General features: G+C 41.9%; 1 protein-coding gene across 2 annotated transcripts in view; it reads right to left on the bottom strand.

The window, feature by feature from the left end:
• LOC144125568 (elongation factor-like GTPase 1) overlaps positions 1–21,667 on the bottom strand; it is a 128,915-nt gene extending 107,248 nt beyond the window's left edge. The window contains exons 1-15 of one of the 2 annotated variants that reach the window (XM_077659060.1): positions 21,379–21,667; positions 21,127–21,194; positions 20,439–20,523; positions 17,628–17,755; positions 15,573–15,710; positions 15,362–15,457; positions 12,328–12,443; positions 11,789–11,912; positions 9,119–9,198; positions 8,494–8,630; positions 7,337–7,456; positions 3,402–3,501; positions 2,658–2,779; positions 585–736; positions 356–497 (exon numbers count right to left, since the gene is read on the bottom strand). In XM_077659060.1, coding sequence (XP_077515186.1) covers positions 356–497; positions 585–736; positions 2,658–2,779; positions 3,402–3,501; positions 7,337–7,456; positions 8,494–8,630; positions 9,119–9,198; positions 11,789–11,912; positions 12,328–12,443; positions 15,362–15,457; positions 15,573–15,710; positions 17,628–17,755; positions 20,439–20,523; positions 21,127–21,194; positions 21,379–21,469 — 1,699 coding nt within the window. In that variant the 5' untranslated portion in view covers positions 21,470–21,667. The remainder of the gene's footprint in view (positions 1–355; positions 498–584; positions 737–2,657; positions 2,780–3,401; positions 3,502–7,336; positions 7,457–8,493; positions 8,631–9,118; positions 9,199–11,788; positions 11,913–12,327; positions 12,444–15,361; positions 15,458–15,572; positions 15,711–17,627; positions 17,756–20,438; positions 20,524–21,126; positions 21,195–21,378) is intronic. The other variant, XM_077659059.1, reaches the window with a different exon arrangement.
• Between the last annotated feature and the right edge of the window lie 1,219 nt (positions 21,668–22,886).

The raw sequence follows: 22,886 nt of genomic DNA, 5'->3' as shown, positions 1-22,886 counted from the left end.
TTTTTATAGGCAACCAAAAATGAAAGATGTACTCCCATTCCTTATACCTGTCTGCCACACCTACTCTACTGCCAAAGAAAATATTGCCAGTTTCTGCAGCAACATGTCTATTTATCGTATATTTGGCAATTATATATTGTACTATCTCTTTCTTAGTGACCTATTTTTCACTGCTACTATCAACTTGAAAGAAAAAGTGTCTATGCAGCTTAGCAGCAGGCCTCAGTACTTGAGCAGCTTCATCTGGATGCTTAAAATAATTTTTCTTTTTGAACTGAAAGGAATGAAATCAGGCTGCACCCAAGAAAGAGCCAACTGACACACTGTGGGAAAACAAAGACATACAATGCCTTACCAAGAATATTGCCTGCAGGAACACAATCCAGCACCTCCAGTTCCTTTCCCATTAGCAGGTAAAGCTTCTCTACAGTTGCCACGGTGACATGCTCTTCTGGACCCAAGTCCTTCAGCCTAAGAGCAGGATTAACGGTCACAGACTGCAAGACACAAGGGTAAAAGCTGTAACATCTATCAGAGGAGAAAGAACAGAGTCAAGCCATTTGCATGCGCAGGAATTAACTAACCTTCTCAAGAAATTTGGCTGGGTCATGCTTGGGCCCCAGGACATACACTTGCTGGCCACACTTTAGCGTGCCGCTGAAGACCCGTCCAAAGGCAATAAATGTAGAGTCATTGTCATCTGTCTCTTGAGGAATGCACTCTTCGACAACCGGTGCTGTGAATGAGAATAATATATGTGAACACACCATAAAGAAGAAAAAGAAGATGCAAACAAAAGGCATTCTTAGGAACCAGCAGCACTTATTTCTTATATTATTTCCCCAGTAAAAGAGATGCAAGTGAAAATGTCGGACTGAGACCCCAGTGAAGAGCTTGACGCAAATAATGCTGTGTAACTGTGTTATGTAAAACACTGTAAAACAGCTTGAACAACGGCACTCATCTGCTATCGTGTGGTAAATAGTGTCAACTGCAGCTGTGTACACATTTTAGTAAAGCACAATCGAACATCCATTAGGACCAGGAAAAGGTTGCATTTTGGATGCTTACAAGCTTGCTTTAAGACTACAGGCAGACTCTCGTGCAATCGCACCAAACATACAACACCTGTTTCTTATCTCGTTTGCATACTTTAGTTTTTATGAGTTCTCGTGCCCAAGGTTTACCTTTGAAACTGGTAAAAAAAAAAAAAAAACCAATGTTGCTTTTAAAAATATGGTGTGAAAAAAAAAAAAGGTCATAAAACAACAACTGCTTCGTTTTATATTGTATGAGTGTCTTTCCTTGAATCACCTATGCTGAGAAAATATACAGACTGTCATATTTTTAAAATGAAAATTTTTTCATAAATTCACTCACTGACTACCTCATTCTGATACAAACAACTTCTTTGACACTCAAGACACAATACTGGAATGGTCATATTCAAATGGCATAAGCTTACAGCATCCTTGAAAGTTATTAAGCATAACCAGTCCAGCAGTTAAAAAATTGACCCCTTAACCCAATCACTTCCCTGCGTTCCCTGCGCAGTTTCGAGCTGTATTTTCGGGGGCAGGAACACAACCTAGGTCGCTGCAAAGAATCAACAATAACTTGCACTGTAAACATCTCAGCGGCACCAATTTTATATTATTTTGCTCCCAAAATATGTGCAAATTTTGAGCATCTAGAAATATTTTTGTGTGTAGAATATCTTGAACCTGTCAGTAATGTGAAGCACCACATTATACCGTTGACATTCCCAACAATTTTAGCACTTTTTGCCCTGCATTTTGCAGACCAAGCACCTATGTGATCCATTTGGTTTAACAGCATTTGGGGGTATCTGTTGAGCAAAATGGCCTCATTCACAAGCTTCTAGATGCGTTGGGAATGGTGCTATATTTGGTTTCCCCCTTTGCTTGTAGCCGGGCAGCACAACCTCCTCAATGATCTGTGTGACCAGATGAGCTTTCTAGTCGGTGTAGCAAATTTTTTTTCCAGTGGTTTGTCAGTATAGAATGTAGCGGCTGTTAACCGCTAAAGCTATCACATAAAAAAAAATTCTTGTAACCTCTGGCCTACCTGCGCAAAATGAGGAACAATGTTAGCAGATGGTATTCACGGTCTACAACCCCCATACCTTTATTATAATCAAGGACAGCAACTGGTTTTAAAATTAATTATTCTTTTTCCCTTTTTTTTTTGCTGCGTCTTCCTTGGTTATAGCATCATGGTCTGTTGATAGCATTGAGATTCCTGTGTATTCCTGATATCATGCTTGAGTTGAAAAGAAGCTTCGAAAAAAAGATTTTTCCCCCATCAAAATATTTGAGACATTAGTGTGATCTCGCGTATTAGCTACAAAGCAAACAAGAAAAGTTTTTCCAGCAGCGCTGTCTCTTTTTACTTATTTAAAGCAAACATTTTTCCAGCAAACAGCGGTTCACTGGCTTCAAAGACTTTGGTTCCATTACCACCAGCCAGCAAATCACCGGGTTTGGAAGTGAATGGGGTAAAGGCCAGCTTGATTAGCCTGATTAAGGAAAGACCTAACCTACTGCGGAAAGGGATAAGTGGTAAAAGAGAAGGGCGGGTGATGGTGACAATGGAAAAAAAGGCTAACTGAATGAATATGAAGCTGCAATGCCTACTTGCATGACCATTCTTCTGAGCATCCGGAGAATCTTGGCCAGCTGCTGCCAAGGCCATCCGCTCAGCGTGACGCTGCCGAGCCTGCTCCCGCCGCAAGGCGATCTCTTCAAGACTCAACAGCCTGCAAAAATAAGGGAGTAATTATTCATTGGCATCCACTTTGGCGCAGCCTTATGGCTACAAAGGAAAGCTATAAAGCTTCCTAGAAACTTTGTAGTTAAAGAAAAATTTGTTCTGGTCTAGGGTTCGAACCTGGGTCCACCGCTTCACCAGAGCAGTCGCTCTACCAACTGAGCTAACTGGGACGACTAGTATTAGGTAGGGTGAGAGCGAATTCATCAATAACTCAAAGTTGGAACAGTGTTGGCCAAAAAAATTTGAACAGCCTGCAAGAAACGGCAGCAACAAAGCAGAGTCACTCGAGAACAAACAGACAAAACAACGTAAAACTGAGCCAAGCAATCAGAGGAAATGAGCGGCTGTTAGGGGTGCGCCAGAGATAAGAAAAACCAAATGCTCTAGACAGGCAGCAGTAACAAAATCATTTGATGATGGATGCTAATATGATAGAATGTTAGAATAACGACTAGCTATCCCTGCATTCAAAGTGTGCACAGGTATGCTCATACTCTAAATACTTTGTCAAGTACCATCGGGACATTGGTGCCAATATAACAATTAACACACTACAACAAGACAATCATGCATGAAAAATAAGAATGAATAAATTCAATAAGACATACCTCGTCCTGTTTTCAGGAAGCTGTTTTGTTTCCACTGCTACCATTTTGGAGATGCAGACAATCACTGGAGCTTCATCATGTGATGAGCAATCTAGGAAAGCTGTTTTAAACAAAAATGATGGTCACCAATGGCGAGAACTTAAAAAAAAATGTGCTTTGGCTCGAGGGCCCTTTAACTGCGCACACTATTTTTTAAAGAGACCATGAAATGATATTTCCTGAGGTTAGGAAAAGTACAGGAGTAATCGGTATTCTATCACTCGTCACCGCACTGTGAAAATTTTCAAGTTAGCTTGATCAACACCGGAAATATCGGAGATTAAAAGTGAATGCCCCTTCTCACTCACCCCCCCCCCCCCCCCCCTCTCAACTCGTGTACGCCAACGTGCCACAAAAAAAAACTGAAGGGGACACTTAAGCTTTGCCTTAAGGGTATGATGCAATAGTTTAATGGGTTAATTCCCATTTATGCAGAAGATCATTCTCTACTGCCCGTGATTTTCACTCACAATACCGACGGACGCTGACAATGCCAACAGCGGATTTTCTGGTGAACGAGGCCTTTAACACTACTGTGTTAAAAATAAAGAAAACAGGTCAGGACTGCATCCCTCGGCTCTCCATCTGGCCCCATCCCGCCCACGCCACCTGGGCATGCCCAGTGGGAAGGCTTGTGCAATTTGCCTTTGACATCATCGGAGAAGGGGGGAAGCTAAGAATGCGTGGTGGGATCTCACCCTAATCAGTTTTGAGCTACTCCGAGCAGCAATTTAAAACAACTATTTTGAAATCATAGAGTCCATGTGAAGCTTTTAAATTTCATTTGAATACTCACAAAAACCATCTCTACAGATCTGTGGCACTACACTATAACCATCAAAATTATTTCAGGCTCCGTTTAAGCTCTTGTTCCAGGAGTAGTAAAATGGGAAATAAGTAGGGGCGTTCGAATATTCGAAATTTCGAATACGAAGTGAATATGTTTAATATTTGGCTTGTATTCGTACTCGAGAAATTGATATTCGTGAATATCCGAATATTCGAAAATTCGTGAATGCTGCCAGCGATCATATACCACATTGACTTTCGTAAATTTGACCGTGGCAGAACCGCAATATCTGGGCATATTATCTGATGATCGAGCTTAAAGTTCCAGGAAAACAATACAAAGGTCCTGTTCCCTTTCTTCTCAATCGTTTATCGCGTGGACCGAACGAATTCCGATGCCGCAAACTTTGTCCTCGTGTGCCATTCCGCAAACGGGCTTTTCCACATACCATAAGTGCTGAGAATAAGATGGCCGACAACCCGCTTCTAACAACAGCAATGCGAAAGCGCACTTTTTTTTTTTTAACCCTTCCGTAATATGCCACATAATTCATGCCCACACCTATGGCAATCGGCCTGTCACCTTCATAACTCGCTCACCATATGTTTTGGTCAACTACGGTATGTGGGAAAGCCTATTGGCGGAATTTTGCATGAGGCTCCCAAAGGGGCGAGCCGAGGTGTCAAAACAGGGCAAGTGATTGTGAGAAAATCTTGTCTATTGCATGGTGCATTGTAACCTGCGCACCTTTTGAGTGGGTGTAACAGCAGGCATGACAACGTCTGGAGGCCCCTGTCGCTAGGCCAAAAATAACCTGGCTGATAGTTTTGGTTTCTGAGCTTCGCCGCTCTCCCGTGGTGACTGCAGCTGTCGGCACGTGCATTTGCCAGTAGACTAATCTTAGCTCCATGCCGCTTTCGGACACCGACTGGCGTGTTGCTGGTCATTTCTTTTTCGTTTTTAGAAGCAGTCTCGCCGTTCCGACCCCAGTGTGCTTCCCCCCTTGCTTACGTTTGCGTTAGTCTTCCAGCTCACCGAAAATGGGCGCTTGCCACGGGCTTACAGGTGTTTGCATGATGAAGCCACCTCATAGACTTTACCGCACTTTCGCATTTTCAGTAGCTTTTTTTTTTCGGCACCGCGGGGCACTTTATAAATCAATCTTTGGATAAACCGGGCATTTCTTTCCGTTCTTTGAACTCCGAATTAATGAGCTTTTACTAGCCATCATGCTATTTTTGTTTCCCTTGTCATGTTATGGATTTTATTTTGCATGACCAGATTACAGGATGGATACTTTTATGCTTTGTAATCATGCAGTATACAATTCTGTGCATATCATGTTTTTTTATATGGTGCTGAGGCAGTCTAGTTTTGTTTATTTCAGTTGAAAGAGCACTGTTTATTTCAGTTGCAAAGAGCACACACTAGTACTTAGAAAAAAAAATAAGAGCAAAACATTTGCTTGTTTCTCATTTTCTGAAATAATTTTTTTTTGTACTGAATAGATATTTGATATTTCATTCACTATTCAAAGCTATTTTTTTTCTTCCTATTCGTATTCAGTTCATATTAAAAATTTCAATATTCCCACATCCCTAGTCAGTCTAGCGCCCAGCCATGAGTTCACACAATTCAATTTCCTGCTCGGGCACAGTTTCTTTTAAAAGCTTACTTCTCAACATTTCCGTAGATACCAAACCATCACCAAAGCACTAGACGTTGAGCAAATAAATTCTAAGCCTTAAAAAAAATGAACAAGAACAAACTTATGACTCCATTGAAAAAGTATTCAGCAGCTCCATTAGCACACTAAATAGTAATCTAAAATGACAGCTGCTCTGGCAGACATCGCAGGACCTGTTGTGTGTGCAGAACAATTGTGAGTGCCACCGGACATAATTGTGAGAACAACAAAGCCTTGCAAATTCTACAGAAGCATGTTACGCTTGCAGGAAGTAAAAAAAAAAACAGCGGCTGACAACAACACAGAATTTATTTGGCATGCTATCATTGAAGTAAATTTTTGCTCGGTTCATTCCTGCCATTCGCTTCTCGATGTGCACTGCGACTAAATTTCTCTGCTAGTTTACAGTCTTTTTTTTCACAGTCCCGTAAAAACCTACCAGGAGGTCCTAATGTACATATCAACAGTAATTTTGCCACATGGAGCACTTTGAATTGGTTGGAATTGCAGGGAAGGGAATGCTACTCATCAAAAAGATATGCTAGGTGATCACTTATGATATAAGGCCCACAGGCAGCCGCACAAAGTAAAATACTTGAAAATTCAATATCATTTTGCTCAAAATCACAGCCCGTTCAAAATCCCAGCACTCCACTCGAAAATTTTTGCAGTTGCAAAATTTACGACGCTAATTTCACTGAATAATTCGAGCAGCCAGTGCGCTGCTGGCCAGGTAATTCGCCGACTTTGGTTAGAGCCTATGAGACCCAAAACAAGTTAAAATCGCGCCGATTCAGTGCCGCTGCTCATCTCAACAAAACTTTTGTCCTTAAGTTCACCATTAAACTCCTACCGGAGTACACAAATATGACTAAAAGCTGACCTGAAGGTATGCCTAGCTAGGAAGTCAATGTGCTCGAAAGCACAGCACTGTGAGCTTGCATTTTTTAGTGCTTTTCCATGCTCCATGTGGCGCATAACGCGGACAGCGACAAGCTTTTGTGAATGCTGTGCCGAGAGTGGTGACGAGGCTACTGATCACCGAGTTAACCAATGGAGATGGAGACATGCGAATGTGTTCTGCAGACGTTGGAGCAGTTTTAAGTGAAATTAAGGTGATCGTTTTTTTACAATTCAAAGGGCAGCAAATTTCGCTAAAATTGAAAACATGAACTTTGGGCACACAGTGGTGCAATTTTGGTAGTAATTAAGAAGATGGTGCAGCAATTAGTTTGGCGCAGAATGGCATAGGAATGAAAGCACTGTGCCTTATATTATTTAAATTCTCTTGAAGCTACGACCATTTGTAAACAATTAACTAATAAATTACAATTAGATTCATTACGTTCAATGCATACTTTCTGTCTACTATTAACAAAACAAATTTGAGCTAAAGTGCTAACATGTGCAAGTGTATACCCTTTTTCAGCAGGCGTGTCTCTTCCGGTAGAGATTCAAAAGACTGAGATGGAGGACACATCAGGGATTCAACTCTGGCTTCTGGGAGCTCAGCAGGACTTGGGATCAGCATTGTCATCTCTGAAGGAAAGATATCCATGGAAAAAAATGAGGACAGCGGCAAATGAAATGTGTTTCATAATAGTCACACTGCATTGATGACATGCAAGCAGCTGAGCTAACTGAAATTAAAAAGCCAACTGTTTATTTGGGTTACCTTATGCCCACAACAAAAACAGAGCAACTCAGTAGCGGTAATAGCTACACACTTAGCAGTGATCATGATCAGGACTGTCATGGTTTTTGTCCATGCTCTATAGAAGCATGAATCAGAATTTTAGAGATAACGAGTATGCACAGCTGAGAACTGTTCAGTGCACAGTATAATAATGCATGCTTAGTAACAACCATTTATGAAGAAACTAGACATATTACAAGAACATGACTACATAATTTGGCTGATGAGCCAAGGCTGAAGAATGATAAGGTTAAGTGCTGGCAGCAGTAAAGAGAGAAAACTGATTGCAACAAGCTTTGTGGCAATACAAAGCCCATGCAATATTTTAGTACATCTGTATAATGTGCATGCATGTGTGCTAAGTAAGAAAGGTATTATCACAGTGCTAATTTTATAGAACAATATATTAATTACTGCAGATTGAACTTAAATTAAAGCGAAGAAGAATTAAATTTTTTTGCCATCTGCCAGTGGCCCCAAGAAACAAGAATAGAAGGGAATTATGCCTTCACATATACATACAACCCATCACAATTTCATCACAGGATATACCTTCAATGCTTAGTGTCTTGCGAGTTTACTTTCTGAAGCTCTGACTTTTTGGTTTAACTGCAGTGCTGGGCTATTAAGTGCGCGACTGGTGCTATGCTGAAGGCTACTCACACATAGAGTGGTAGAGGAGGAGACTGATTTCAAGGATTGGAAACTGGGCAAGCAAACTTCACTTGCACAAAATTAATAGTTACAATTTAATTAAAATGAAGGAATGTCTTTTATGTAGCGTCACAATTTCTGCCCTTCCATTCAATTCATTCTTGAACGGCCACTTATAAAAAATTTTGCCCAAAAGCCTTGCGTCAAGTACATTTTGTGCCATTACCCAAGAAAGCGTCAGCCAATGGCAGCCACTGTGAGCATACGGCTTGAAGCTGTACTCGAGAGTCACTGTGCCGAACATCTCGTGCCGTCAATGTCACGCCGAGGGACTTGACTATTTTCTCCATTGCCACTTTGTCCCTGTGGGATAAGAAAAGCAGGTGACGACACGAAGAGAAGGTAAAAATTACGGCCTATTTACCTACACACCATTTGTGCCGAGCAAACAATAATTTGAACACATTTTTTACAACAGGATAGTCAGCGTTGCTTTCACAGCAAAGAAAAATAAGGCAGCAAAAAAAAAAATAATTTTTTCTTTCACACAGCCTGGTAGTTCGAACTTTTGAAGCATAGACAGTGGTAGCTTCTAGAAAGGTGACTGACCACTAACAGGGCGCAATAACAGGGCTCATTACATTGACTGAAAATGCTGAACCTTCAAGGGTACTAAGACAAACAGCCAAGGATGACAGGAGAAGTGTTCTGTTGCTCACGACACTGCAATCAATACTATATACACGATGTTTCCCCCCATACCAAGAAATGCATAAAGTGCAAGTATGCTTTAGGCACACTCTGTGAAGAAAATGCAATTAGACGTGAACAAAAGGAAACTATAAATGTACCGTCTACAGCAGATGGCATCATACACCTCCCAGAGGTTTTCCAGGATCAGCTGGGCAAACAGAGGCTTCTTGCACTTTGCCTAAAAGAGAACCGAAAATGCAATGTAATAGTTAATTAATAAGCACGGAGTAAAGCAAGTGTTGAAATTTGCATGAAACATCTCAAGCTGCCCAATACCCAATCAGCCCATTTCGTGGAAAGTAAAGCATGCATGTTCACGGCTGGAAAGGAAGGTGGAATGGGGGCGGGGCGCACTTGTAGTACGGGCATACTAACCACAGTTTACCACTGTGCGCTATTTCCAAATGGAAGCAAGACGAAAGCCGCGAAGGTTTCGGCAATTGGCGATTTGCGCTCAGACACCTAAATGCTCTTGAATCAGCCAACATGGTATCACCTGCTTTAGGCAATGCAAACACATGGTGGTTTGCTTTTTACCAAGTGAACACTCTGCAAGAGTGCTTTTGATTAGTTTTGATTCCACTCTGAGGAACATGCAAGGCCAGTATACAGCATAAAATTCTCATTAGAGCTGCCAGTGCCTGTAAAAATGATGGTTAGTAAAACGGTTAACATGAATTTTTATGTCCATTACACGCAAGAAGCATAAACTGAAGTTTCCATGTTCAACTAATAACATAATACTCTCCAAAGTAACATAAGTACCTCGGACTCTTGATCGCTGATGGCCTCACTTGGTGGACTAAGCATATCGACTATGAAATAGCTACTGTTAATCACAAGTTGTGAGGAGAGCTTTGAGACTTTCCATTTTTTCTGTCCGCCTACTTGCATATGAAGCAGTAATTCTGCCGATACTAGACTATGCACATGTTACTTGAGACCCCTTCAACGTGTTACTTGAGGCCCTAACAAGATAGAAATGATGCAAAGAAAGCAGCTCACTTCATTTATAATAGATTTGTACATACATCAGTGACAAAACTCTAAAGTAGACTTGCCACCATTAACACAAAGAAACTGTATCACAACTAAAATTCCTCTTTCAACTTTTAACGGCCACAATAAGACAGATCTCATTCATGGGAATCATTTCTTTATCATCTGGTTATACCACTAGGCAGAGACATAGTCACACAATAACCCCAATCATCATGTGTAATCACTAAAGGGTTCTTTCATTTCCCGAACAGTAAATGAATGGAATCTCCTAACCAATGATCAAGTTTCAAAACCATCTATGTCGATATTTGTTTCCAGTATTGTTTAAAAATGCATTGTCTAAGCTCATTTAACAAACTGTTCAAGCTGCATTAATCTGATTTGTTTTTGTGTTCTTTGCCTGTGTTATTATGCTGTTTTTACTTATGTGTATCCAACCCAGATGAAATCCCCAGTAGGAACAGCAGTATATGCAAAAAAAAAAAAAAGGCAATGGTTACTAGAGAAGACAACTGACAAAATTTTTTCTTAAGTAATTCTATGAAATCAGGAGAACTGACTGATTCCAAACTGCAAGCGGCCTTGTAAAAACTTAAATCTATGTAATTTAAATTATCACCAGATTTCTCATTTCACATTATGGCCCTGTTAAAATATTTCTAATATGAATGATATAGGCCGGTGAAGTGTTTAATTTCACAAACATTCCTTAACATAGCTTGCCTAAGGGCAACCCTGCCACTCTGGAATTAATGAAACAATGAAAAAACAAAACAAAAACAACTACAACAGCTAAGCTACTGCTTAACACGAACAATTCAGCAGAAAGCTGTTTCTGTCAGCTGCATTCTCGTCGCTGTTGGACTTGCAAACCTGCTGTTCATCCGTTAGCGCACATTTAGCTGGTGTCTACCGTCTGGGCATGGCCAAAGGGGCAACTAGTCAGGATGCTTTCCTCTAATGCTTGCAATATTCCCCAAAAAATAGCTGCATTCATCCGGCGATGATGTTTGGTTTCACCATAAAGCCTAGTGGCTTCGCGTCCTACACCATATACAGCTGGATTGTGCCAATGCTGACGTTTCTTCTCATGCTCATGAATATGCAGAATCTCTGCTGCTCCCTGCAGTTGATCCGACAGTACCCCGTCTGGCGTGGCGAAGGAGCTCTATAGAGCTTTGCGATGTATAGTGTATATATCTTAGGTGTCTACTGTGCTGGTATGCATGTAAGATGTTCGTATGCTGAGCATTATGTGAGTGCCCCACGCGGCCTTTGTCCTGCGCGGTAAAAGAGACAAAGCGGCCATGGGTGAGTGAGGAGCGCTCGGGCTGCCTTATAGCTGTGCTTACCAAAGGACTGCTTATTAAAGGCCATTGCAAATGAGCTACCTAGAACAGCTTTTAGTTATAATAAAATAAAAGCCACCATCCCAACCTAACAGCTGATCTAGGCACAAAGATAGCATAAACACTTGTTATGCCTACCACAATGGGAGTGGAACAATGCTGGAAATGCAGTGCTGTTTGCAGTTCATTAGACTAAGTTTCACAAATTCGACACTGACCCTGCTTGATATAGTACAAAACAAGTTTGAATCATCTTTGCTAACCTACTACCGTCTTAAGCCAACCATGTCAAGCAACGCTGTCAAGAAGTGTAACCAACTCTGATCAGAACTTCAGGCTTTTATAAGTTTGTGAGAGGACTGCGTAGAGTCTGCAGAAGTTTCCAACAACCAAATGCTTACCAGGACATCATCTCACCTGAGCCCCTTTGAGGATTCGCTTTGCCTTCGTGTTGAGATAAAAGTCACCCCACAGAGTTTTCTCAAGAACTTGTTTCTTCATCCCTAGCTTCTCGGCATACAGGTGGGCAAACTGGGATGTGCTGGGGGAAAAGCCACCACAGGTCATTTTGCACCAGTCCCGTTAGATACACCAAGACTGCAACTAGGGACTTGAGCCAGCATTAAATCCAACAGCATAAAAATTGAACAAGTATGCTGTATAGACAGGTCATGTGATGAATGCAACAAACTATGAACCATGCACTAATGATCGGGCACCAAGTTGCAACTATGATTCATTTTCAACAAGACATAAGCTCTTGTACACTTTTGTCACATGCAGCAATATTTATTAAAAACTGATAAAACGTACACCTTTTCAAGCCTCATGAAACACTAGGTGTAACAAACAACACAGGTATAAAGAGCTCAGTACAAAGAAATGATAATCAGTTGATGTGCAGAAAGGAAACTGTAACACCAAATACAATCAAACTAATTTGAGATAAAATTTACCTAAACCCCCAACCATCACAAGCACTTGCAAACACCACATTTCCCAGCTCTGGGGCGAAGTAAAGCGTGGAGTCATCGGCGTCATCAAGGCCACTATTCCAGTCGAACACCAAGGCCTAAGAAAAGAAAAATGAAATTTCAGACGTCATTGCGAAACTCTGAAGCTTTAATGCAGCTTTAATGTCACTGGAAAAGGCTTGCCAACTTACGCGTGCGATTGCGGGTTCTCTGTTGCGTATAGAAGCGCATTATTTGGTATCTGGCTCTGGTGTTCATGACAATACAATGCAGCGATTGCACGAGTTAATGCATCTCAGAAGGTGTTCCAGGGCCCCTTTAAGCACTAATTCATGTTTTATTTTGGCAAGCTGCAATTGCTTGCAAGTTTTGCACTTTCAATACATTAAAACTAAATGACAGAAAAAGCAACAAAATCGAATAGAGGCATGTCTGGTTTTGGTGTTTCATCACAATATCTTTTTATGCCACAACACCTACTTCCATATTTATACATATCGGTTTATACAGAATGGCAGCCTTTAACACTTTTAGAAAATGAATTTCAGCAGGAAATAACACCAAGTTAGTAGATGATGTAGGACCATTCTGCACCATCGTGCCTGGAGGCACATTCAAGGGGAACTATTAATTTAAGCTCTACTGCCATTTAGAACTCAACAACAGTTGATGCAGGTGTGTCCACTGCTCAAGTGATCAAAGTCAATCATCGATGAATTCACAGCAAATGCAACTGGCCGTGTAAAAGTAGCATAACTCCTGCTCTTGCGGCAAAAAGCAGCACTTGCATGAGAAAGAGGAGGGTGGGTACACGACGCGCGTCTTGTGTGAGCACCGTTTTTCGCTTCAAGATCATGCACCAACCAGCCTCACTTTCACCTTGTTAAATCCTGATATTTGCACACCTGGGTTTACTTCATGCAGGCCTGAATACACCTGAACTAGTTAACCCAGTTCATGAAAAACAAGCGTCTGCTCTGATATCTACTGGAGTCCTTACCTGCTTTCTTTTTTACATACCAATAACCAAGCAAATCACATATATTTTACAAAACAGCTATACGCAAAGAGATGAGTGCCATACAGCACAGTTATAAGACCTGATTATATTGTAACTATTTAAATAATTCCTTCATAATCCTTTAAACCTACCAGAAATTTATCAAATGAACCGACTTAAATAACAGTTGTTGCTCTACATGGCTAGCATCTTTACTTGGTAACTCATGCAAAATGTCAGGCTTGCAAGACAATAAAAAAATAGTCTCTTCATGAATATTATTGTGGCACTCACTTGCTGTCTTTTAACATAGCAATTGTTAAATAAATCATACACCCTTTTGAATAGTACAAACAAATTGAATTCCAGAAAATTCTGAACACTTTTTTTCAGCTCACAGTGGCATACATCAGAAATAGAGTTCACGCCTGACAAAGGTATCAATAATAAGACACAATAAGAATCAGTCAGACAGGAAAAACTTGTAGCACCTGCATATGTTATACTCACCCAAAACAAGCGCTCTTGAAGAGACATTAACATAGGTGCCAAAACCAAGAATATTTGCTGCAATAATCTTTCACTTCAATTTGCTTCCATTTACTAATTCACTTCAAAGGGTTAATACAGTGGTGGAACTGGCAACTGGCTTCTTGTAGCAGCTTTTGTAGCAGAAAAAATCACAGTTTGCAGCAGCAATTTCAAGTTTTGTAGCAGGAAAAATGGCATTTTGTAGGAGATATTTGAGCTTTTGTAGCAGAAAAAAAACTGTTTAGTAGCAAAATTTCAGGTTTCGAAACACTTAAATAAAAAAGGCTTGCTTTATTTCTGGAACAGCCAATTGCTCAGGTGTTTATGATGACCATAGCCATGCAAAAACAAGCTTCAAGCCCAAATTCAGTCTAAAGTGCTGTTATTTCCTTAAAACTCCAAAAAATAAGCAAACAGGAGATTCTGCTAAACACAAAGCTGTTTTTATTCAGAGGGAAGACATAATAAGATATGCAACAAAACTACAAAAAATGATACCATTCTTAAAACTGCAAATTTTAGGTACTATTTCTTTTCAACTCCAGCTCAGACGGCGCCGCTGTGAGCCTTTCCTGTCCATTGTTCAGAAGGGCTTGCAATGTCTGCAAAATTTTTAGACGACACCTTTTGCAAAAAGCCGCTCAGCACTGGTGATCATACTCCTGGCCAGCCTGATCTTTTCCAGTACCTTCTCTTCATTCTGACCTCTTTTATGGGTGCCCTTGTCCGGTACATCAGCCTTCTTTTGCTTGTATTGCACATGTCTCTTCTGCTGCATCTGCCTCCAACCACTGCAGCTGCCGCTTCCGCAAGCCTTTCAATTCTCTGATTAATTTTTGTGTCATAGGAATGGCAACTAGATTTTGACCGAAATGCTGGGAATATATCATTACAGACCGAAGCCCATTTACACTTTGTATTGAAAGGGACCATCGGTCTCTCAGCACTCGGAGATTTTCACTGAAGCCCCTCTCCAAATGAGCATTGCTGCGCGAGAGGCACAGAAGCGCTTTTACGAGTGCTCCCAACAAGGGATATTTTCTTGCTTGAGATATTTGCTTGCCTGAGGTCAAAAAATTTCTGCCAGAAGTCATCAAGTCATTCTGACTGTCTGGCTAATATTTTCTGTGACACAAAGACTAAACTCATCCATCAGGGTGGAGGCCTCGTGAGCTGCAATGACCAGTGGTAGCGATGACCAGCAGAGATGAAGACAGACACTTTCTTCGCGCCTTTTTCCTCCAATCAACTCGGGTCTTGAAGAGTGCTGCCGGCAGATGTCGGGTCTGCGACAGTGAGTTTCTGTTTTGCTCTCGGCAGAGTTATTCAGTGACGTTTTGCAGCACACATGGTGCAAAAGTAGGCAAAAAAATCGATTTTGTAGCAGCATGTAGCAGGAATTCTGATTAGGCGCAGTTTGATGCAGCAGTTCCACCACTAGTTAATAGGCCACATACAAAAAGTGTTTGAACAGCAAAAACTCACATCATCACTCTTTTCTGAAGGAGTGTCCGTAGATGTTTCATTAGAAGTTTTTTCTAGCACATCTGCAGCAAAAAGTTCACCAACAACAGCATTCACCTGAAAACAAGAAATATAGAGCAATGTTATTTCATCACTTGATTTCCCACGTAATCAGCCACATTTACAGATTTCATACTGTAGTAGTACAAGGAAGCGAAAACAAGCATCTTGCCTGCTCAAGAATCTGTTGGAGGTGGATATATGCATCCAGCGGTGTCATTTTCTTCTCTAGTATCAGGCGATCCATCTTGTTCAGCACTAGTAGTGGCTTCAGGTTTTCAGACCAAGCCAGGTGGAGGGCTACCTTCGTCTGAGGAAAAAGAACATGAGGAAAAAGAACATGCAATCAGCAATCATGTTAGCGATTCCTTCTGCCACGCACACAGCGGGCACCAGCAAATGTGCAATAATGCAACAAAAAAAAAGGGGCGGGTGCTTGGATAAACAGCAACATGCCAGCCGCACTATTAGACAGCAAAATATCGCACACACAGTTTGTAATAAACGTGTCTCCCACAATGCTGAAAGCAATTACAAAACGCTACCGAACACATCCACACAAGCGGTCTGACAACGTTACATTCAATCAAGCTTTTTGGAATGGAAACCTGCTGCTTAGCTACTTCACAGCATGAAAAATTTAATTTAAAATAGTTTTACAGTGCCAGCTATTACTAGCTCTTTCCTGACTTTCATGGTACCATCGGCGACCACAACAGACAGCCTGCTACACCAGCTGTCAGCGTGCCTGCCAAAGAAAGAAGGTGACGAATGGACTCGAGTGCTCTTGAAGGCAGGCACCCCTGTGTGTGCATATTTGTAAATGGCACTGTCCCATCCCAGAGACCCTAGTGGCATGGCAAGCAGTGGCAGAAAGTTCTAGTAAGATCTGGAGGACACCGGGAAAGAGACGAAGCTTAACGGGGGCTGCAGTGGCAGTGCCCTCTCTCCCTATCCACCTCTTTCCATGCAGAGGGATGACTCACTTCTTCCCCACCCACAAAAGGCGACGCATCGGATGGAGAGGCTAACATAGGAAGAGCTAGCAGCTGCGCGTGTGCAACAAAGAGACGCATGAGCCGATGAAAGTAAGTGTTGCCTGTAATCGTCTTACCTCCCTATGCTAGCTGACAATGAAAATTCCCATTATTGAGCATCAACATTCCTGTGAGTTCTTTAGCCCTTGTACGTGAGTACATCACTACAAAATGCCAGGCAACAACTTTGTGCTTAAATACCTTTATATGCTGGCACTGATGTTTCATTTCTCTAAGACCTCATTAACCACCCAATGGACATATATTTTTTTTAAATGGTACCAGAATGGTGACTTAGCAATCGTGCTACCGTATGTCGACAAAAAAAAAAAAATGCTATGGACGAGCCCTGATCACCTTAAACCGGACACAGAGTGCCAGAAAACACACAACAAACTGGACTTATCATGAGCCAGAAATGACAGCTGGCTTATGACGAGCCTGGCAAGTCCACTAGGGTGTTTCATGCTGTAAAACATCCTTCTTACATGAGCACTGACATGAAGATTTTGAGTTTTTACTTTCCGATTTCACTCACGTATATTGGCCTGATAATCACAGCATGGGTTCTGACTAGCCTAGTGCTGTTTGAGATGATAGGTTATCTTCCAACTTAATACCCCATTCAGGTTTCTATTGTAAAGGGCATGGAGCATGCCTAAACATCAAGAGATGTCCTGGGAAAACTACCTGGTAAACACAAGCTCTAAAACCCTTGATGCAGAAGATATACGCTGGTGCTTGAAGCAAGCTGCCAGTACCAGGCCAATGTCAGATGCCAGCTCCATTCAACAACCATCACAGAATATTGCGGTCCTCATGCCGTGCACCAAGGCTACCCAAGTTGCACCCATACCTATGATCTTCACAGCATTACTGAACAAGGTAACCATGTAGCCTTCAAAACTTAATTACAACAAGCTTCTAGCTACATTAGCAGCTAATACTTTGTGAAAGTGCCTATGCATGCCCAGAATCTTGACTTTAAGATCTTGTGCCAGTGCTCGTTTATAAGTACCAAGAAGACTCAGATGGAGGGAGCCCATACAAAGATTTCAATAGTCCATATTTACATATTGCCTATATTGTGTCTAGAGACTGTCGACTGTCTGAATACTGCCTGAAGGCATTTCTGTAAGGAGGTGGTGTAAAGTTGATGTGTAAATGAAAAATGGTGAACTTAGGCTTACCTGTGCACAAACACCTTCTACAACATCAACGACAATGACAGCCCCATCACAAAGTCGCACAGCAGCCATTACTTCACTGGTGAAGTCCACATGGCCAGGTGAGTCAATTAGGTTGACTAGAAGGTCACCTACAATCATCAAAGTAACAACCCTTTAAAACCAATAGCAACCATATCAGCCTAAATCCACAATCCACAAAGACAACGATAAGCTCTGGCAAAAAAAATGACACAGTTTTAACGCCTCTAGACCGAGCATGACGTGCGAAAACACTTGGTTTTGAATTAGCTTGCCTCTTGCCTAGACGGTGCCTCACATTGTCCCCCAAGACAATTTCTTTTAAAATTTCGCACTGCGTGACCCTCCCCTAACCACACAGTATCGAAATCATTTCACCTCAAAGGTCAAGGGTCAAAAGTCAAGGCTTCTGAGAGCCATCGGCTTTTTCAAGATTGCTAGCGAAGTAGAGCTTTCGCACTAAAGAAGTTTTTCTCGTTAAAAAAAAAGCAGAACAAATGCGATCAGCAGAAGCCATGAAGAAAAGCAAAATTTTCAAACATGCTCCAGATATCTATTTACTCCATTCACTGTCGCATTATCTTCTAACTACTGCTCCAACCTTGCTGGAGTGTTCAGCTCATTGAATGCCTCGCATTAGTAGCACGTTATAATGTTCCGAGAAGTATATAAACATCCTTGTTCAAGGTAGATGATCTAATTTTTTCATCCTCCAACACAAATTCCTGTCCTCATGTGTCCTGTTCTTTGGATTCTCCAGTACAAGGTAATTGTTCTCAATGCCATCACATGACATGCAACTTGGAATTATGAATTCATCACCACCACTCATGTCAAAGTTGGAATTTGCCAAGACTAATAATTTTTTATTCAACAAACAGCACAAAGTCCTGCATGCTGACTCATCCTTGCAACACTGCCAAGATGAAGAAACTGAGCACAAAGAACCTTTGACCAATGACAAAATATATGCTGCACATGTTGTCAAAACTTTAACTAGCAAGCTACCCACATGTGCTCACCCACAACTGTTAAGATATGAACTCACAACTATGACACGTTACATCATGTGTCACTTGAGAGTGACACCACAACTGGCACAGCACCGGTTAGACTGTGAGGTGCAGGTACGGTGTGTGAGAATCCTGGCAGGCCTCATTGCATATGCACTGGCTACTTGCCACTTTAGCATAAGCTCGCCTCTTTCCATTTTCTCCACCTCAGGAATATGTTACCTGACAATAAGTCAAGTTATCTGACACTGTCGCTTGGCTTCCATTCCACAAGTGTGGTGAACTGGGCATGTTGGTGAAGGTTCATACATAAAACAGCGCGAAAGACAGGACAAAAAAAAGGACACAACAAGTGCTGTTGTGTCTCCTTCTTTTTCCCTGCCTTTCACGCTGTTTTAAGTATAAACCTTCCACTCCGCTAGTGAAGGCTCAATGAACTACGTTTACTGTTGTCTTTAGGTGGGATACCTAACTTCGCTCTTCCAGGTGTGCAAGGCATGGTCACTTAAATAAGGGACTCAGACAATCGGCTAAGACTGCAAAAAAGTATGCACTGCTTCTCAACTTGTTTGATGGCCTTTTGGTGGCCTGTCTCAACAGGTGATTATATGGGGTTCTGTGACCAGCAGTAGCAAGCATGCACCTGCATTGTTCTCTTTCTAGATGCAGAGTTGACAAATGGTGCCTTGCATTTATGTATGGTCATGCTGCCAAGCTGCACTATCTTGAAAGCTCAAAGAGGATGCAGACTATCCCATCCTTGGTTCTCATTTAAAGTGTGAATAGCCATAATTAGAGCAAGGCTTCAACCCTGTCAGCCACCCTCTGAATATGCTTTCTGACCATATCGTGTTGGAAGAAACTGACACCCTGCACTGTGTAAAAAAAAAAAAAAGTGCAGAGAACTACATGATAGAAAAGTGTTCAAACACCAATTTTCCAGCCTGCATTTAAGATGCTGCTCATGGCAAAACGGCATCTAAGAAAGCACCTGTGACTATATAAACCTCTAAATACAGTAGATTCTACATTTCAAGCCTTAAAGGGGCTCTGAAGGGAACTAATAAAGTTTCGGTATGCCTGGGATGTTAAAGCACGCCGCTTCAGGAATATTGTCCAGCAAGAATTTTTTTTAATTCGTTTAGTAGAAGTTGAGTTATCTGTAGTGAAAATTTTAATTTCAGTGTCTTCGCACCTTTCCCTCCCCTCTCATCACTTTTTGCACACTGGAAGGTCGGTGCTCCTCTGCCGGCCCCACCTTCGGGGGCGGAGCTTCCTGACCCGCTGGAGCTACGCGGCTCACTGGCCGCGCCATGGTAGCTGCCTGACGTCAGAAAGAATCTCACCAATAGCGACTTCTCAACTTTTATACGCAGGTGTGAATAATGGAGGAGGGTGCGAGCATGAAAAAATAACCGGGAAGGGTTCGCCAACTTTTGTGCGGGATTTTGGGTCCTCTGCTGCGTGTAGAAGTGCATTATTTGGCTCAGGTTTTCATGACAACACAATGTAGTGATTGAGCGACTTGACGTGCTCTCCTCGGGACGTGTTCAGAGCCCCTTTAATTAGTGACTACACACACATCATTCCTATTCCCCAAAATATCCAACAAAAATTCTTATGATTCTACTTTGAATATCACTATATATGTCCACGCGCTTCAAAATCTTGCATATAGCAAATCCACAGCGTCTGTGTAAATTGCCATAGCATATGCCAGAATGCTGCTTTTTCCAAGTATTTCAGCCACAACATGCCGAGCCAAGACATTGCAACTTACGTTTGGGATAATAAAGTGTGATTGCACTAGACTTCATCGTAATTCCACGTTCTTGTTCATCCTTTCTGCTGTCCAGATAACGCAACTGCAAAATGAGTTTACAACAGCAGGTACTATTAGCTCAAACAAACGGAAATAGCTAACAAGACTTGAAACATACAGTACTGTGCTGGCCTCAATCTCAGATCAGGGCTTGCAAAAGAAATGAAAAGACTTCAAAATGAAATTAACAGACCAGCAATAATAAATATATATGCATGAAACAAACTATGCAATGGTTCATTTCAATTCTGAAACCTTACAGCATTTATATATTTGTAAGCACTTTACTGAACCAACTTAGCCACATAAAATGAGTTAACTATTGCAGCTTTCCCTGTCATAAGTGACGCAAAACTGAACTATGTTCTTAAACATATGCTGCTGCTGGAAAAAAAAAAGTCACATTACTAAAAGAAAGTACGAGATAACAAACAGTTCGCATCGGTACTGTCACCGTATAAGTAATAATAATAAAAGCGTTAGAAACCAACTATCACATCAAATAAGCGTAAAACTGCCATCCGAAATTACATAGCCACACATTTCTTTTTCTGGTCAAAAGTACACAGAATAAAAGAGTGACACTGTAGGTCAGCTCAAGAGTAATCGTCTGCTGCAAACGAGATGAGACAAGATCATTACGAACCTTTCCGGCTAGCTTTTGCGATATTATTCCGTTGCTCGCGACGAGCGAATCTGCCAGCGTTGTTTTTCCTGCAATAAACGCAAGAGACAGAATGTGTGATGATATCGAATTGACTACTGGTAGTACTGTATAGGAATTCAGCACTTCAAAAAATATATATATATACGAGGGCCAACAGCTAGTCAATGACTTGCTACGATTCACTTCAACCCATATTTGAGCGGAAGGTGAATAACAAGTCACGCAACTAACCGTGATCCACATGGGCGAGTATGCATATGTTTCTGATGTTTCGAGTACGCTGTTGCAGCTCTTGAATTCTCTCAACCGAGATTCGCTTCATGGTTTCAATCTCACTTGTGTCAAACAGATGAAAAAATCACTACACAAATATGGCTCACGACACTCTTAGCCGCACAGTTTCTGTACAAATACAGTGTGTCAGTCTTGATTTTACTGCATTATGACAAACTCTCCAGCACATAATCGCACGCACGCTTTCCAAAACACGCTTGCACATGTGGCTTTGACTTGAACTTTTGGCTTGACCTTGTTTGGCCGGCCAGTCGGCCACTGTTACTTTCACGGCAAGACAAATATCGAATCAATACGATCCATGAAACGGTCAATGCGTATCAACGCGCCCTTTTCGAATGCAAGACGAAAGTTTTTGCGCTGAAGTACTTAAAAGCAGCATCCGAATTTTATTTTTCCAATATGAAGCCAGGAAATATGACGTCAGGAGGATAGGGACATTCAAATGGGAAGGAACAGTTTATGAAGAGCACATAGTTTATTAGCTTATTGAATGACAAATGCGCCGTTCAGGGACAGCGCCAGGATATTCGTAGTGAGCTGACGCAAAGAAGAGGGGGTGTGGGGGGTGTTTTATCACTTGATCTCACCTCCGCTGCTCTCTGCGCATGCTCACCGTTGCCATAGCGAAGCAGGCGTGGTTAGGCGTCTTGTCTGCTTGAAAATTGAAAATTGGTTGTTGGGGAAAGGAAATGGCGCAATATCTGTCTCACATCTCGGCCGACACCTGAACGGAGCCGTAAGAAAAGAAATAAAGGAGGGACTGAAAGAAGAAAGAGAGAAAGAGGTGCCGTAATGGAGGGCTCCGGAATAATTTCGACAACCTGGGGATCTTTAACGTGCACTGACATTGCACAGCACACGGGCGCCTTTTGCGTTTCGCCTCCATCAAGCCATATATTCTGCTTCCCAAGGCACCGTAGCCCCGTTCCATTCGCAATGCTAGCGTGCGCTGGAAGTTCAAGTGATGTGCTTGAGCATTCTACTTCATGAAGGAAGAATGATTCTACTTGATCAGCGCCTGGAGAGGTGGCTGAGAGAGTGGAGTCGTGTGCTTCCACGGCGGCGTTTACTGATCATGCCTGTAGGGGTCAGCGCTGCCGGGTCGCACGGATGGCTTTGCAAACACAGCAGCAGTGACGAAAGTCTACGCAGAATCCTTCACGCTTCTCGGCGCCTTGGCGCGCAGATTTGTTTTGTTTACATTTCCATTTCTTTGCGAAGGGCAAGCACTCAGCCGCTCCCCTCCATCACAGCGCGCTGAAAAAGCAGGAACTCTGAAGGAAAAAAAATCCTATCAGGCGATCCTCTATGAGTAGTTTGGACCCGTTAGCAGTTAGCTGGGCGCCCCACCCCAGCTGTTGTTTGCAAAGTGTTGTGCGCGTGTTTTTTTTTCTTTATTGACTTTGCACGCGCGCAACTTGTAAACATACACTGTTATGTAA

Source organism: Amblyomma americanum, chromosome 3 (assembly GCF_052857255.1).
Source record: "Amblyomma americanum isolate KBUSLIRL-KWMA chromosome 3, ASM5285725v1, whole genome shotgun sequence".
Taxonomy (NCBI): domain Eukaryota; kingdom Metazoa; phylum Arthropoda; class Arachnida; order Ixodida; family Ixodidae; genus Amblyomma; species Amblyomma americanum.
This window is presented reverse-complemented; position numbering and strand designations above follow the sequence as displayed.